We start from the raw sequence: 18,543 nt of genomic DNA, 5'->3' as shown, positions 1-18,543 counted from the left end.
ATATGGACAAGTGGATGGCGGTATGTAGCAGGTCATAGCAGGATTTGGATTGAGTGAAAGATGAGCTTCGGACGTTGATAAGAATTCTTGCTGGCGAAGGTTTGCGACACTTTTTTAATACGGAACTCATTTTCGAATATTACCTGTATACAACATTTTCATTACCTCTGCAAGACCTCCTTGATTTTAGTGAATTTTCAGAGCGAAGCCAGCCGATAGTGACACAGGAGACAAACACAAAAGACCTGCAAGCCCCTTTTTTCTCTCTTCTGAAAATACTAGTGGAGCTAATTACCCTGAACTTAGAAGAAGAGACAAGATTGGACTCAAAACAAAATACTAATCAGTTCAGAGCACTTTTCACGAGGTTGTCAGCCTTATCTTGAAGTCTCTGAACTGCGAGAAGTACACCCTGGTAGGGGTGAATATGTCTTCAATTACTTTTAAAGGAAGTTCATCTGCAGGACACTGGCATGAAAATATTGCCATGAATGGGCCTCGAACTCATCTTTGGATATGGGCACGGTACGAAAAATAACTAGCATGGGCACCCCTTAAATAGAGGTTCTGTCGTCTCTCCTTCGAACATAGGATATGCAGGACTCTTTAAGACAAAAAAGAAGAGAGAGGGTTGCTGTTGTAACACCAAAAAAATTTCCCGTAAGTTTAAGCGAGTATTATGGATGTGGAAAGTTCTTTGCTGGATATGAGCCGCGCACACCCGAATACATGCACCTTCTGCCACTGGCCTAGCTACCACGGAAACTTACTATTTGCCTTTCTAATACTTGGGCCACTGAATTTTAGTCTTCTATTACGGCGCGAATATATCATTGGCCGCTTGGGAAAAAGATGCCTGAGAAATGGTGTTAACTGTTGTGCGCCTTTCTGGATTCCTTACTTATTTACAGTTGTGACTGTTCAACAACGCGCCATTCTATTCTTCGTTGGGCTAACCGGCGGGAATTGGTCACATAAACGGAATTTAAATCGTTTTCCACCTGTTCCTTCTAGCAGAGTGGGGGACACCCTTTTCCTCTGCTTTCACAGGCGGGTTCCGATAAGAATACTTTTTTGGATTTCTTAGGTTATATGAATATATTCCTTTTCTGTGACCCGCGAACAACATTATCGAGTTGAACAAAAGTGCTGATTAGATGGCCAGGATAGATTCTGAATGAGATAATTGCGAGACCTGACCGCGTTTGATTAGGAAAAAAAAACGAGCTACTCTAATACATCGATACATGTGATGTTAAGAACAATGTCGAAAAACGTCGCCTTAACTAATTGACTAATTCACTCATGCATATATATAAAGATGCTTTCCACTGTAAATTTGCTACGACTTAATTATTTCCACACAAACAACTCACCGAATTGGGTGCTGTGATGCGCATTTTCTCTTTGATCACCTGCAACGGATCTCTGTGCTCATCCACTTCGCCATCCTCGCCATCAATATTTCCATTAGTGACACCACCATCCGGTTCATCGGCCTGCCCTTGTGGCGGAAAACGTTGCTTACTCAATTTCCGTATTTCCGATATTGAATTGTACGACTTTTTTGGACTCAAACGCAATGGCTTATCGTCGATGGTACCTGAAAAGTTAGAGATAAACAAAAAAAATTTTTTTTTTAGTATCGAGTTAATGTCGTTCAAATAGCATCACATTTCCGCCAAAATCCACACACGCACACTTACCCTGCAGATTGGCGTTGTATTGTGGCGGAAGTTGTGTTGCATACACAACGCCTTGTATACCTGGTCGTAATTGATCACCATACCGTTCTGCTGGACCCAAACTGCCTAATCCATCGATTTTACCAATCGAAGATGTCGCCGAGTACGAGGGATAACCTGCACTACTGCCGCTTATACCACCACCCGGTCCTCCTATTGATGGTTTCATTAATTCTTTGCGCAATGATTCCATGCCACGTCGACCGCCACGTTCCGGTCGCCCAATAGTAGCACCGAGCCCAGAAAGGCTTAAACGGCGACGATTGTTGCGCCCGCCTATCGGTGGTAGACGTGTACCATCCGTACCATCGAAATCATCATAGAGTGGCATGCCACGCTGCAATATCGAAGTCATTGTCGCTTGTGGCATTGTCATATCACGCGTACGGCCATTCCGCAATTGTTTGCCGCTGCCCAAGTAGTTGTGTTGTTGTGCGGCTGCTATCGAATTGTAGCCGGTGTGGTTGAGTAATGGCCGTTGACATTCGACCGATTTTATTGGGCTCCAACTACATAGGATCAAATATATGAGTAATGTAGAGAGTAGCGAACGACAATCGAGTGGTGATCGCGGTTTTGGTAGCAGAAGTGTCATTGACGAAGAGGCAGAACTCGTTGTTGATGCGTAATGTTGCATTTTGTGCTTGGCCGAGTGCATCATCGTGTGGGTTGCGTCAGTAAAAGTTGCGCGCGTAACTGTTGTTTGAGCGCAGTATGTGTTTTTTTTGTTATTGTTGTATTATTTTTTGTTTGTTTGTTTTTAATTTTTTACTGCTACTTCTACCTTCCGCTATTTCAAGTTGCCAAAAATAGGTGTTCCTTATTTCAATATTTCCAAGTCTTTTGCATTGACTGGAGAATTGTTTTTTTATGTTTAACTTTTAGGTTTACCCCAACACTTTGGTAAAATTTGTTCCGGCTCGGTTGGTACATTTTTCAGCATTTTTTGTTTGTTTACTTTTATCATCTCTTTTCTATGTTATTACAGTTCTAGTAGTTTACCACCGCCTTAGGTTTGGCTCAGCTTAGGTCGGTAGTTTTTTCATGGTTTTAGTATGTTCTTATTATTGTTGTTGGTATTGTTTGTGAAACCATTTTGATGATGGTTGCTAAAAAATGAGAAAATGTGCAAAAGAGAAGAGAAGTAAAAAAGGAAATTAGATATCTGTAGGAACTTTTGTTGAACGAACGTTATTCTTTAAGATTTCTACCCGAACACTGAATGATATTGTAACGAATATTAACAACACTTGGCGCAGCTTTAATTAAACCAAGTAATGCGCAGTGTAAATAGATGGATGAGTGACTATGGACTTCAGCTCGCGCTCGCAGCGAAAACTGAGATCGTAATCCTCACGAAGAGATGAATTCCCACCATTATTAATATGATGGTTGGAGAACAACAAGTCCAAACACGCAGCTCCACGAAATACCTTGGGGTGAGGCTAGATAGCAAGCTAACCTTATCGGAACACTTTCAAGGAGCCTGCGAGAAAACTGCACAGACCATAGGATACTTAAGTCGATTAATGGCAAACACGGGCGGGCCAAGGCCATGTATAAGAAAGCTGCATGCTTCCGCTTCGGATTCTATACTCTTGTACGGTGCAGAAATTTGGGCGGATGCAATGAAATTCCGAAAGTACCGAGCAGCTATTACTTCTGTCCAACTCAGAGGGGCTCTACGAATTGCCTCAGCCTACCGCTCGATATCCGCAGACGCATTTCTTGTTATTGCAGGAACCATACCGATACATCTTATCGATGAGGAGAGGAAATCAATTTATCACCTCCGAGGAGAAGTATGCAGATATGTTGCTGCCGCGCAGCCGCGAAAAGATTCTATCCGACGCTGGCAACAGCAATGGAGCTGTAGTACTGCAGGCAAATGGACCAGGGAACTGATTTCCGAGCTGGAGCCATGGTTAGAACGGCCACATGGAGGGGTCGTCTTCTACCTGGCACAGTTTTTAAGTGGCCACGGTTACTTCCGGGAATACCTCCACAGGATGGGCAAGGTTGAAAATCCGAATTGCTTATACTGTGGGCTCATAGGCGACGTACGCCACACCTTTTTCGAATGCGATCACTTTGCACAGCAACGAAGAAGAGTGGAAGTAACACTAGGCGACCTATCCCCGGGCAGTTTCATCCATAAAATGACCTGCGGAAATGACAGATGGGACATGGTCAGCAGATATGCAAGGAATATTCTCCTCGCTAAACGGCAAGATGGTTGCATAGCCCAATAACGTGAGAGTAGCCAGAGAGCTCACATAGCGTGCTTCCGTACCCGAAGTTATGCTAAACGCGGTCCCAGGTGCGGCAAATGCGCGGGCCGTGGGAGGTTAGGTTTTAGTGGGTAGCCCATGAAGGAAAAGAAAGAGAGTCCTACACTCGGAGAGGCTCGCTGCTACAGAGAGTAGCACCGAGGCTTAATAACCCGGTTAATGCATAAAGCATTTCCTCCTTCCACGTAACAAAAAAAAAAAAAGGGGGTACTGTCATCTCTAAGCCGATGCTAAGCAGTGACGTGAATGCACATCAATAATTCAATCCTTATGTCTACACATATGTACGTACACGCAGTGGAGAAGCAACGCACAAACGCATGCAGATATCTTATCTGAGATATGCAGTTATAATTGTGGAAGTCTCGCTCACAAACACACGCGCATATGAGAGCTATACACGTACATCTGTAGTTATAATTATAACAGATAACCAACTAGTAGATTCTAGAACAGAAGCGCCTAGAAGATGCAAAGAGGAAATCAAAGAGTATAAAAGGCAGCAACAGTAGAGGTGCTACAATCAGTTTCGATTAAGCACGCTATCAGTCGAGCAATAGAAGTGTTATTTTGAAAAAAGGCCATTTTGCATTATTAAATATTGGAGTTATTTATTCAACAGTTTAGTGATTCGAACTTAGCAGAAGGTTGCAAATAAGAGTATTTGCAGTAAATTCGTTACAATATTTGAACATGTTGCTGCATATAACGGAGATACAAAAATATCCCAAACATGCCCCAGGTGATTCGCAGCTATTACCGATGGACCTGGCACCTTCATATACATATTTAGGTTTAGAAGTTTGGATGACTCAATCAGAAAAAGCTAAACAATGTCATTGAACAATTTTAATGAAAACCTGTCTCATCCGTGGGCATTGATGACATTGGCCTGCCATTGCAGGAACATCTTTGATGTAAGGGAACTACTCTTTCTGCTTGTTGCACCGTAAAAGTAAACAGCAATTTCTATGACATCCCCAATTCTTTCAAATCGCGTTATTTGGCAACATTATATACAGAAACTACCGCAAACCTAATCACGACGTATAAACTGCAGCTGCGGCAACAATTAGACATTCAGGTCGTTGAAATTGTCATTGTATGGCTGCTCATAAGCCTGCCTGAACTCCGCATTGCGTACTCCCAAGGGATGCTTTACTATGGCCCCTCCTGATGCTCAATTCATAAAAATTCCCAATGTTAAATAGATCCACAAAATGCTGTATAAGTAGTATCTGCTGAATTGCCTAAGCATCTGATCCAAATGAGCACAAGCTGACTCTCAACCACATTTGAAGGAGGTAAGCTCTTTTGTCAACAGCCGCTAGAAGAGCGCAGCTAAGGTACCACCTACAGGAAGGAAATCGCGACCTAGAAAAGACGCATGTCATCTAGCTTCGATGAGGGTATATGCAATAGACTGGGTCAATTTATTAACCAATATCGCATCCATCGGTTTTTTGATAGTATTTGGGCTCAGGAAAAAAAGTTCCACTACGCATACCCAAAAAAAATAAAAAAAAAAACGGCGAAAAGTTCAATTTTTCGACCAAACCACTCCCCAAAACCCAAAAAAATATTTTTCTTTTCAAAACACTGTTATCGCCAACGTTTTTACAACAGTTTTTTGAAAAAAAAAAATTGTTTTTTGGGTTTTGGGGAGTGTTTTGGTCTAAACATTAACCCTTTCGCCATTTTTTTTTCGCAGGCGCGATAATTATTTTTTTGGGTATGCGTAGTGGAACTTCTTTTCCTGAGCCCAAATCCTATCGAATAATATACATATAAACCATAAAAGTATTTAACTGCGCTGCGTAACAGTGCCATCTAACAAAAACCACTCAATAACACGTTGAAACTCCAAGCCAGAGGAATAAGCTAGCTGATAGTTCATGCATTTCCTCATTGAATGTATCGTAAAAAAGAATACTGAGGCCGATTTGCTACCCACGAGAGAGCAGTGATGCGAGTAGCTCGTTTGAAGCTGTAAGCTGCAATAAGGGCTGCATGATCACTGTCTAATATCCAGAGTGGCAGCTACCGACATAAAGTGTCAAGTATGTAGACCTATGCTATCAAGAGAAATCAAAGTGAGGAAGAAAAAGTAAAGGTGTCTAAGTTTGGGTGTAACCGAACATTATATATTCAGCGGGAGCTTCAATTGCACATTTCATTTCAGATAAATTACTTTTCTACATAAAACGTGGCACCGCCCGTTTAAAAAAAAATGTCTCCCCATTTCCTCTTACAATAAAACTTGCTAAGTGAAATATCATTGATTCAAAACTATTTTTGCTAAGTTGGAGGTTATTATTCTAGTCTGCGACCCTTTTAAACTTTTTTTATATCTAAGTTGCCGTGGTTTTTAACCGATCCCGTCCATTTTTACTAGAAATATTTTTTGCTATAGGGAAAATTTGTGTACTCAATTTTGTTACGATATGTGAATTTTTCTTCGAGTTATGGCTCCCGAAACATTGAAAATTGCTTAGACAAAAAAGGGGCGGTGCCACACCCATTTTTTAAAATTTAAATGTTTTCCAACTTAATGTTATAATTCTATTTAGAAAGTAAAATTGTATTGATACAAAGCTAAGATATATCTTATTATTTTCGTCTACGACCCTTTTAAAAATCTTTTATATAAAAGTGGTCATGGTCCTAAACCAATTTCGTTAATTTTTCGTCAAAGCATTTCTTATAGTAAAGGCAACCTCTCTGCCGAACTTTGTTACGATAGCTTAACAGATTTTTGATTTATGATTAATAATATTTGTAAAATTGATTTTATCACAAGTGGGCAGTGCCACGCCCATTTAAATTTTTTTTTTAATTTTGATCAAGAGTCTAAATATCAGTCCACACGTCAAATTTCAACATTCTCGGTGCATTATTTACTAAATAATCAGGTTTTTTGTGTTTCCCAAAATGTTATATATATAAAAATTGGGCGTGGTTGTCATCCGATTTCGCTCATTTTCAATACCAATCTATTCTGGGTCGAGGTAAGCTCGTGTACCAAATTTGGTGAAGATATCTCAATATTTACTCAAGTTATCGTGTTAACGGACAGACGGACGGACGAACGGGCGGACATGGCTCAATCAGATTTTATTTCGATACTGATGATTTTGATATATGGAAGTCTATATCAATCTCGATTCCTTTATACCTGTACAACCAACCGTTATCCAAGCAAAGTTAACATAATCTGTGTGCAAGGCACGCTGAGTATAAAAATATGCAATAATGCAGTCTAGTTTGAGTTCAACAATGATGTGATCGGGTGTGGCATGTATCTTTTATCAATCTTTAAGAATTACGAACAATATTAAAATACAACTTTTTTGAAAAGACTTATTACCTTTAAATATATTTCGGCATGGTATATTGCTTTCGACACCTCAATGTGACGGCACAGAAAGTTTAATATGAAAACTTGATTTCACTATGTGCTCTCAATTGGGGTCAGTTCCGCTAAGAAGGACCGACAGTAATGATGATGTCGATTGAGTATTGTGTCTGCAGTCACATCCGCTAAAAAGTTTTCTAGGTAGGGATAAGCTACGAAGGGGCCATTTTAATCTAGTCTTATAAGCTTTTCAATTTGACCGGGGAACCGAATTCATATACAGCATATAGGAAACCTCTTTGGAATGGACAAAAGTGACATTCGCTGTGTAATGAAAACTTTTTATAAAAGTTATATTTAAGATCTTAAGGTGCTATAATAAAACCCGTATAGCGATGTCGCACCATCAGTTTTCGATACAGGAATGGCATAATCCAAGCTTCGCTGATATTTGCGATTACAATGCTTTGACATTATGGGTCCTAAACCAAACTCATAACACCATCCGCATGTGATAACTTGTTTGCATTGCTGCCACCAATTCAAAAAAAAAAACAATAAAAAAGTGGCTCTGAATATGGCATTATGTGGTGACAAAAAATAATTTCGACTTTGCACCGATTCAAAAAATTAACAAAAAACTGCCGTCAAGTTTAAATCAAGTTTTTATTTAATCCAGCAGACAACCACACGTACACATACATACATGCATACATATACTCAGAAAACTTATATGTTTTCTTTATGACGCAAATATTTTCTAGAAATTTTTTATCTATTAAATAGGTTTTTTCCTTTTTTTTTGGTGTAACCACGTTTTACAAAAGGTAGACAACTTGCTTAAAGATAGTTTTGATGTTTTTGTTTTAGAAAAAATCGAGAAATGTGCAAACGCTGTTTAAGGCGTAGCCTTTTTACTGCACAATTGCCTTCATAGAAAAAATTGCAAACGAAGTCTTGAACGTGAACCAGAATCTGACGAACACATTTCAAATTGAATTTTTATTCCATTCTTCAATTCATTAGAAAATTTATTAGTCTTCTTTCAGGCGCTCTGCCTTTTTCACAGCACAACTTTAATTCTTCATTGATTTTCACAGAAATTTCACCTTTTTCGCCATGCGAAATTTTCACTTTCAATTTTCATAGAAAAATTTCTGTCAAATTTTCTTTACCACTCCACTTCAGCACAAACAAAAATTTTCACTTCACAATTTGTTTTATCTACTCTGTGCTCCTCATTTGTATCCTTCATGCTGTGATACACAAACACTCACACAAACACATATGCAGATTGCTTTTAGGAGCCTCGTTTTCTTGCAAAAGGTTCATCTTTCATTTTCATTCCACGACCATGCAAACTCGCTTAGCCATATTGCACAATTTTTTCACAAAACCATTTTCATTGTAAATTAAAAATTTTAATATTTTTATTAGATACTAACTTACATAGAACTCCATTATCACATTCATTGAAAAATATAGGCAAATATTTAATTAGAAAAAAGTTATACGAAAGCAGTGAAAAATTTAAATGCTTGCTTCTTCTGCGCAGAAATAATTTGCAAATATTTTTTTTGCTATCATCATCGCACCATAGCCGACCAACGAAGACCAGCCAGAAAAATTGGAAGCTGTTTTTGGACGCAGCAGCCAAAGTAGCAGCAGCAGAAGTGGTAAGAAGCAACTACAGCACAACGCAGTGCAATGTTCGCCATTGTTCTCTAAATGAGCGTTCGTGAGAGTAAAATGTGTAGCACTGCAATTGGGTGCGAAGGACGAACATTTGCTGCCGGCAGGACTTTCGGCAGAAGCTGAATGAGCGGAAATTCCTTTTGCAGAGATTTATGAAACACAATCTAGCTTTTGGAATTTGTTAAAAGAATAAACGTTTCACGCACACATACAAATAGTCAGGCGTGTACGATGAGGCTGGTACAACTTCGTATGTCATACATCGTGTTATTTATAAACGAAATACATATACTTCAAATGAAGTTAGGGCAGTCTCATGCATATATGTAGGTACATATACTATCTATGTGTGTGTGTAAGTTATTGCGCGGAGTCACTACTAAATTTCACTTTTTACGTTTTATTTTGACATTTGATGGCTTCATGTTGACGCTGGTACTGACGTCGGCGCTCAAGTGATTGGTGTCGTTGACCGCGACAGAATAAGAAAATACGATTATTTTTATAGTAATGGTGGAATATTGATAAGAATATAATTAGGAGCGGAAGGTATGTCTATATAATATATTATATTGTTGTTTTAGGTTGATTTGATTTGTAAGCTTTAGAAAATCAAATCCTATTAAACCAACATTCGCTAGTGAGCTTATTTCGGTTCTCAGAAAATGTGCAACCGAAACAGATACCGAATCTGAAAGCTAGACTGAATCGGTTTTCGAATCTGAAATCAAAACCGGAGTCAAAACCTAACAAAACACATCCCAAAAGTCTTAGGAAATCATAAAATTATCTGAGGTCCGTAACTGTTCTTAGGTTCCGACAAGACACAATCCTAACAGACCAATACATAGACAACAAAATCAAGACAATATAAACATTACTTAAAAAACCACGAAAAATCAAAATACAGACAACTCTAAATCCCGACAAAGCTGAATGCAAAAACATTCTCTGTAACTATAGAACATAAACAAAGGGTGAATGTTTTAGTAATTTTTCAAGCGGTTGTTCATGTCTGATAGGGCTTTTTGTCCATATTTTATGCCCGTTCAAGATTTGGCCACGTTCGGCGGCCAACGTGGTGTGATGGTAGCGTGCTCCACCTACCACACCGTATGCCCTGGGTTCACACCCCGGGCAAAGCAACATCAAAATTTTAGAAATAAGGTTTTTTAATTAGAAGAAAGTTTTTCTAAACGGCCAATTTGTAGGGAAAATCAAGAGGAGCACGACGCAAATTGGAAGAAAAGCTCGTCCTTAGATCTCTTCGGAGGTTATCGCGCCTAACATTTTTTTTTATATTTAAAAAAAATTTTTTTATTCAAGATTTGGTTCGGTCTTGATCATGTATTTTAGGATATTGTACTTCGGAACTGAGGAAATGGTTGTGGATAAGACAAGCTTTCTTCTTCGCAAACAGATGCGTGTCGCTCTAGCCTAAATTCAGTATAAATATTAAACAGGTTAATCTCTTATTTATCCAGACTCAACCTCGATAAACTTGGTGTGCATATATCCTGCTAGTGAAATGTCTTCACATGGGCTAGGTAGGTAGGTATAGGCCTGCGTCACCACCAAGAGACAGCACTACCTCTCCTCTTCGAGCCATTTCGAGGACCAGATAATACCTACCGAGCCCTTAATGTCGTGCTCTACAACCTGGCGTAAACTATGCAAGAACGAACTTACAAGGCCACGCTGTCTGGCACTATTTAATACCGGGAAGTTGCATATGAAGAGATCCACTGTTTCGTTTTCTTCGTAATATTTACAACTCATACAGCTTCGACGATAGGGCACATCTAGGCTTTCCGCATGACAACCAAAAAAGTGTCCAGTTAGTACCCCTATAGGTGTGGAAATCGTATCCCTTCTTAAGGTGTAAATACTCCATCTTGGCCAGGTGTGCTTAGATGTCCGAACCAGTGGAATTTATAGCCGCTTGGCTGTCTCAAAAGATAATTAGAGTAAACTTACGAGTTACATTTTTTTATAGTCCCTTAATAGAATTCGGACTTCAAGTAAAATACTTATAGGTGAGTTATGCCATGATGAGCTGCAATAATTGCTGTTAGATTAAACGTAAATGTCATTGCTTTTCACTTATATAGCAGCTGCCCAACATAACTCAACTCGGATCCGGTTCTCTCAATTTTTTGTTCACTTCAACATATAAACACGCCTTAGCGAATGATACTCGCTATGATACTTTAAGATTTTAACTAAACTATTGTACATATGCACGAATAACGGTAGATATGCCAATGTATGCATATATTTCATTTAACTGCGGATGTCTATGTATTAGTGATATTCTAGTAGTACACTTGGTTTGGCTTTCACTTACGTTTACGCCAAGTTGTGAGGCCGAAAATCAAGCCAAACTCTATTCGCGCTCCACTCAAAATGGCGTAAACGAACGAGGAGCATTGCCCAGCCAGCAGTCCGCCATAGGACCAGTGATAAAAACAATGTATTACGAACGGCTAACTACAACGAATGTCCTACGAATAAGAGAAATACAAATTATGAAAGAGGAAAAGAAAAACTACAATCATATAAGCAAGTAAAAGCGAGCCTACTACAACAAAACTCATGTTGTATACCAATATCATGCGAGCCGAAATAGAACAAAGTTTCATGCGGTTTGGGCCAAACAATGGCGCAATATAAAAATGTGTGCATGTATGCAGTAATATTTGTACGATAAAAGAGAGAGGGCGAAATGAGAAAATGGTTGCATCACTGCCATGTATAAAGTATTAAACATATCTATCCACATATGTACATATTTATTTACAAGTTAAATGTAAAGTGCGTGCAATTACTGGCATATGCTGATGACATTGATATCATCGGCCTTAACACCCGCGCTGTTAGTTCTGCTTACTCCAAACTGGAAAAAGAAGCGGTAAAGATGGGTTTGATGGTGAATGAGGACAAAACGAACTACCTGCTGTCATCGAACAAAGAGTCAGCGCATACGCGCCTTGGCAACCACGCTACTGTTGGCAGCCATAATTTCGAAATAGTAAAAGACTTCGTTTATTTGGGAACCAGCATCAATACTAGCAACAACATCAGCACTGAAATCCAGCGAAGAATCCATCTTGCCAATAAATGCTACTTTGGACTAGGGAGGCAATTGAAAAGTAAAGTCCTCTCTCGGCGAACGAAAATCATACTCTACAAGTCACTTATCGTACACGTCCTGCTATATGGGGCAGAAGCATGGACCATGATAACAGCAGATGAAGCGTCTTTGGGAGTGTTTGAGAGAAAAGTTCTTCGAAAGATTTATGGACCTCTACGCGTTGGCGATGGTGAGTACCGAAAAAGATTTAATGATGAGCTGTACGAGCTATATGCAGACATCAACATAGTCCAGCGAATTAAAACGCAACGGCTGCGCTGGTTAGGCGATGTTATGCGAATGAAAGATGATGCTCCGGCCAAGAAAGTATTTCTATCGGAACCCGCCTATGGAAGCAGAGGTAGAGGGCGGCCCCCACTCCGTTGGAACGACCAGGTGGAAAACGATTTAAATTCCCTTGGTGTGACCAATTGGCGCCGGTTAGCGGAGCGAAGGAGCGACTGGCGCACCTTGTTGGACGGCCATAACCGTTTAGACGGTTAAGCGCCAATTAAGTAAATAAATAAAGTGCGGGATGTTCAGCTAAATGAAAATGGAATTTATACCCATAAATGATAGTAAACGAAACGGAAATACGCCAAAAACTAATTATGTTTTATACATATGTTTGTTTAAGTATGTATGTATGTATATGTAAGTACACATAGAGGAACAGCAAAAACATATACAAGCGGTTGTAAATAATGTAAGGCGCGATAACCTCCGAAGAGATCTAAGGCCGAGCTGCTCTTCCAATTTGCGTCGTGCTCCTCTTGATTTTCCTTACAAATTGGCCGGACGAGACCTACATGTTTTATGCCGACTCGGAACGGCATCTGCATGGCAGATGAGTTTTCACTGAGAGCTTTTCATGGTAGAAATACACTCGGAGCGCTTGCCAAACACTGCCGAGGGGCGATCCCGCTTAGAAAAATTTTCTTCTAATTGAGAAAAACCTTATTTCTAAAATTTTGATGTTGCTTTGCCCGGGGTGTGAACCCAGGGAATACGGTGTGGTAGGCGGAGCACGCTACCATCACACCACGGTGGCCGCCATTGTAAGCAATAAGGCATACTGGTTTCACTTCTGACAGATTAACCATAGAATAAGATAAATACATATATCGCCTTATTTTATGCTTATTTACGCTATATATAAGCCTCCGACCTAAGGTAAATAAAAATAGACATTACCCAAAGTTAATTGGGATACAGGGTAAATGAAACCTAACTTCACTTTTGTCCTGTAAAAGGATCCATAAACGACGTAAGTTCTATATTTCCTGCTGCGTGAGCAGATTTTTCATCTTTTCTACTTTCCTATACACTTAGGGTTGGTCGTACTACTACCGAGGAGTGAATACGTTTAAAAGAACTTACATGTCTCGTAACGTGAGTGTAGGAACTGAAAATGAATTTTCTACGACAGATTACCAATCTATGTTTTGAATAGGTGACTGAAGGAATTCCAAGTCAGATGGTGTCTTATTATAAGGCCTATGCAAGCTTGATTTTGAGTTGGTTATAATCCTTACATAAAATATCTTATAATAAGGACTTATGTGAGCCTTATTTTAGTTGGTCCATAAGCTTTATAATAAGGCTGTTATTTTCTACATACCGCCTGATAACAACTCATTATATAAGCCTTATTCTATATAGGCTATAAGCCGTATACATTACATAACGTTACCTCTCAGATAAACCTTATGCTTGATGACATAGATACAGAAAAATAAGGAGTTTACAAGGAGTATGCCGTACAATCAATATTTCTTATAGAATTATGGCCTAATGCCATACGCGTTTTTCGCCAAATAAAATTAGCCTTATATAACGATCGACATTTTATACTATAAATATATCCATTTGACCAGCTTGTTATTTGAGAAACTTTTCTTTCCGGCAAGGTTAGGTTGATAAAGACCTCACATATGCTGAGCGTTACTAGAATTTGCTTGACGACCAAACATAAAATTCCACAATTAGATACCAGGATCTAGCTTAAATGCTGCTTCAAGATCGGGAAAGTCTGACGGCCTTGGTAGCTGAAGCCTTTACTTGGTGGGCGCAGGACACGAACACAGAACGTGCTCAACCGTTTATTTCTACAGCTCGTACTTCCTAAACCCGCTTTTACTGACGAGACTTGACCTATTAGTGTGTGACGCCAGAAGGCAGTATCGTGAGCCTTAAATCTTCTCTCTTTAGGGATAGGAGCAACTTTGTCAGTCTATCGTCATAGGGTTTGCACTGTGTCAACTCACCGGCCTTTTAGTTACCTTGTTTCACTTTTTTACCGGGAACCCAAAATAAATGTACGGTCCGGCCTGAGTGAAGACTCTGCAGCGCCTCTTTGTATTACAGGGCATTTCTTGATGAAGTATTGTGTGGGATGTAGAAAATTAAGGATTAAGAAAAAGTAGAAGTGGAAGAAAAGCAGGAGAGAAAGAGTAGTGGAGAGTGAATGCGAGAAAGGGCAGTATTCTAGCTTTAATTAAATAAAGTGTATTTTTTAAATAGAGACTGCTGTATGAAATAAGATTTTCTGTGGAGCAACTTGCCGGCTCATAGCAAGTAATCTGTCGGTAATCCATGTGATGCCCGAACAGAGAATTATATTATGAGTTCGTATAAGGATTCTCTAGTTTCCCCCGATTTTTCCACATTCTGGCTATTTCGAAAACTCTATATACATATTATCAACGTCTCTCTGGGTTTTCGTAGATTATTCCAAGTATCCCCATCTGCAGCCTAGACTGCAAATTATTTCTATTATATGAGTACCTTCAGCATTCGTCAACGATTGTTCCCTCTTTTTTTATCATAAATTTTAACGATCTACATATGCTGCTAGAATCATGGTTTCCTGATTTGGGTTAAAGAAGTCGCAAGGTGTATCCATTGGTTTTACGGAGCTTATGTTGTTAGGATATTCCTCATAAGCCTTGCAGGGACTTCAAATCCAGATATATCGCTTATAAGCAAATCTTTTTCCGCTTTCGAAAGCAGCTTCAAATTCGAGAATATATGGCGTAATAACAAAGCTTAGCGGGATCGAATTTCTTATAGATTCCGCAAAGCCCAGTTAAATTACAATCTGTAAGCTTGCTCTCATTCGACAATATCTAACAATTTTTCACCCCTTTGTTTGAACAGCTAGGCGGATAAGACACTCTTACCCGCTACATTGCTATATTTTAGCCGGGATATTGGCATTCTCACATCCTCATAGGCAGTTGGCGGTTATCAGAGTTTAAGGTATCAAACTCGTTATCGCAGTTTCATATGGAACTGAAAAGGAGTGTTCTGTCCATACTTTTAGTAAACTCTAAGCGTTGGTTACCGGGTCACGATTTTTATTTCTTCAGGAATCTACCTGGACTTAAAACCTTGTGTCATGCAATATGTCTTTTCTGGTTTCTCATATATCATTTATTGGCGCATAGGACTAAATAAAAAAATGAAGATTCAATAAATATTTGGCACGATAAACTGCAATGAGAGTTAGGCCGAGCTTCTCTTCGAAATGTCATCCTCTTACATTTTTTTCACAGAATGGCGCTTAGAAAATCTCTTTCTAATTAAAAACCTTGTTTCAATATTTTCGATGTTGCTTTGCACGATACTTGAATTCAGGACATTTTGCATGGTAGGTGGAGCACAGTATCACCATAGTACGATGGCATTGACGCGGATCGCAGCTGCAAATGATCATTCTTCCTTTGCCTGTCCATTGTGCAGAAAAGAGTACATCTGCACTAAGATGGAGGGAGAGATGGAGGCAGTACTAGGTGATTCAATTGCAGCCAGGGAAAGCTGGCGAGACTTGGTGTGATAATGCTCTCTAGATTCATTGTCCCACACATGTGTAGGAAAAATTAAGAAGAAGTTTGGCCTAAATCAACCTCTTGTTTTTCCTGCAAATTTCATAAATTGATTTTTAGTCAGACGAAAAAATGTTATCTACTTAGCAAGTAACTTTTAACCAAAGTAAATATTTAGCTAGCAAATGCAACGTGCTTTACTTATTCCCACGGGCGTATGCGAGATACAACGCCTATGGTCTGCTTTTTGGGTGTAAATGTGTGGGTGTGCACACATTCATATGTATATACTTGCCTGTGTTCATGTATTTTTCTAGTGTAAAGCTTGCTGGCAACAGTTTAGTTGGATAAGTTCTCATTCTTACTCAACAAAGGTTCAAAAGACGTACAAGTGTGTAAGATACACGGCGGCAAATAACGAACGTAACTGATGTCCTCAACAGAAGCCTACAAATGATGCGCAAAAAAAGCGAGCCAGGCGGGAAAATATAAAGAAACGCGGCCGATTAGAAATCCCAACTTTTGGCATTTTCTTTTCTTCTTATTTCTCAAAAAAAAAAAAAAAAAAAAAGTAAGGAAGTCTAAGTTCGGGTGAAACCGTACATTACATACCCAGCCGTACACTTGAAATGCTGTTGTTGTTTGTTTTGTGTGCTTAATAGTGTTACAAGGCTGCGCAATAATACATATAGTAATGGTTCTATTCTGAACTAATTTTCGTTTAAAAGAAGCAAAAAGGATACAGCGGCTAACACCAATGACCTTGAGCGGGTAATAATTAGAGATGCCACGAATAGTGAATTGGCCGAATACCGAATACCGAATATTCGGCAACGCTGTCGTCCGAAGCCGAAATACTTGCTTGTCTGGGCGCGTTAGCTGGATTAAGACAAGTGGACACCTGTTTTCCTGCTTGTACATAACAGATCATGAAACTTTAATAAATCTGACAATGGGAACTATTGGAACAATATATCAAACTCCTCAAACCATTCGAAGAGATTACAAAAATTACGAGCTCAGGTATCTGTTGCATCTCTGAAGTGTATCCACATGCAATAAATTTATTAAAATATCTGGGAAAAGCAGACAGCTGAGAAAGTACCAAATTTAGTAACAATGAGATCTTCACTGCAAGGCGAGTTTGAAAAGCGATTCAGCTTCGATGAAAAAAACAAATATCTGGTTGCTGCTTTTCTGGATCCTCGCTTCAAAACGTATTTCCTAAGATTGGTTCAAGCAGAAAGAGCAAGACAAAAAATTCTTCTAGAAGCCCTGAAAATAGTACCGATGACGATTCTTCTCCAATTTGTAAGAAAAGAAGCCTGAATGAAAATGATAGGAGTACTGAAATACACGACAGTTTCTGGAACTGCTTTGAGGAAGTCGCTACAGATAATATGCGAAATGCTAATGATGAGGAGAACGTGGAGAAGAATGCTCTGGCAAAGTTTAAAAGTTTGCTAAAGTTTATCTTTCTTCTCCTGGAAGTAGCGTGTATAGTGAGACCTTATTTTCTGATGCTGGTAACATTTACGATGAAAAGCATAATCGTTTACTACCCAAAAATGATGAAAAGCTTATTTTTGTCTAACATAACTTACCACTGATCAATTTTAAATACTAAAGTGTTGTAATTTGGAAATAAGTACATAATTTTGAGTAATATAGCGTGTCTTTTTTACATGATATGGTATTCGGTATTCGGCCGAATAGTACTTACTATTCGGCCGAATACCGAATACCATAAACCGAATAGCAAAAAAAGTGGCCGAATAAGCCTAATATCGAATAGTTGCCGAATATTCGTGACAACTCTAGTAATAATGCACTTTTCCTTCAGATATGGGGATTTCCCTACTGTTTATTTTAAAATAAATATATAACGGAACAATAAACATAAACACACAAGTACCATTGTACTAAAAATACTCAATTTTTTACGATCCGTTAATTTTTCTTCGAGTTATGACTGCCGAAACATAGAAAACTGCTTAGCCATTAAAGGGCTGGTGCCACGCCCATTTTTTAAAATTTGAAGTCTTTCTTATTTATTGTTATAAATCCACTTGAAAAATGAAAAACCATTGATATAAAGCTCTTTTTCGCAAAGATATATCTTATTTTATTCGTCCACGACCCTTTTAAAAATCTTTTATATAAAAGGGGCGTGGTCCTTAACCGATTTCGTTCATGTTTCTTCAAAGCATTCCTTATAGTAAAGGCAACCTCTCTGCCGAATTTCGTTACGATAGGTTTAACGATTTTTTTTTATGATTAATAATATTTGTAAAATTGATTTTATCACAAGTGGGCGGTGCCACGCCCATTTAATTTTTTTTTTTTCAAATTTGTATCAAGAGTCTAAATATTAGCCCACACGTCAAATTTCAACATTCGAGGTGTGTTATTTACTAAATAATCAGGTCTTTTGTGTTTTCCAAGATGTTATATATATAAAAAGTGGCATGGTTATCATCCGATTTCGCTCATTTTC

The 18,543-nt window shown here is 38.8% G+C and overlaps 1 protein-coding gene across 3 annotated transcripts in view; it reads right to left on the bottom strand.

Moving 5' to 3' along the window:
• Nucleotides 1-18,543, bottom strand: part of Alk (Anaplastic lymphoma kinase) — a 69,261-nt gene that overhangs the window by 21,969 nt on the left and 28,749 nt on the right. For 2 of the 3 annotated variants that reach the window (XM_067770433.1, XM_067770432.1), the window contains exons 2-3: nt 1,707-2,854; nt 1,377-1,603 (exon numbers count right to left, since the gene is read on the bottom strand). In XM_067770433.1, the coding sequence (XP_067626534.1) occupies nt 1,377-1,603; nt 1,707-2,406 (927 nt within the window). In that variant the 5' untranslated portion in view covers nt 2,407-2,854. The remainder of the gene's footprint in view (nt 1-1,376; nt 1,604-1,706; nt 2,855-18,543) is intronic. The other variant, XM_067770434.1, reaches the window with a different exon arrangement.

This window comes from Eurosta solidaginis, chromosome 3 (assembly GCF_040869045.1).
Source record: "Eurosta solidaginis isolate ZX-2024a chromosome 3, ASM4086904v1, whole genome shotgun sequence".
NCBI classification, from domain to species: Eukaryota; Metazoa; Arthropoda; class Insecta; order Diptera; family Tephritidae; genus Eurosta; species Eurosta solidaginis.
This window is presented reverse-complemented; position numbering and strand designations above follow the sequence as displayed.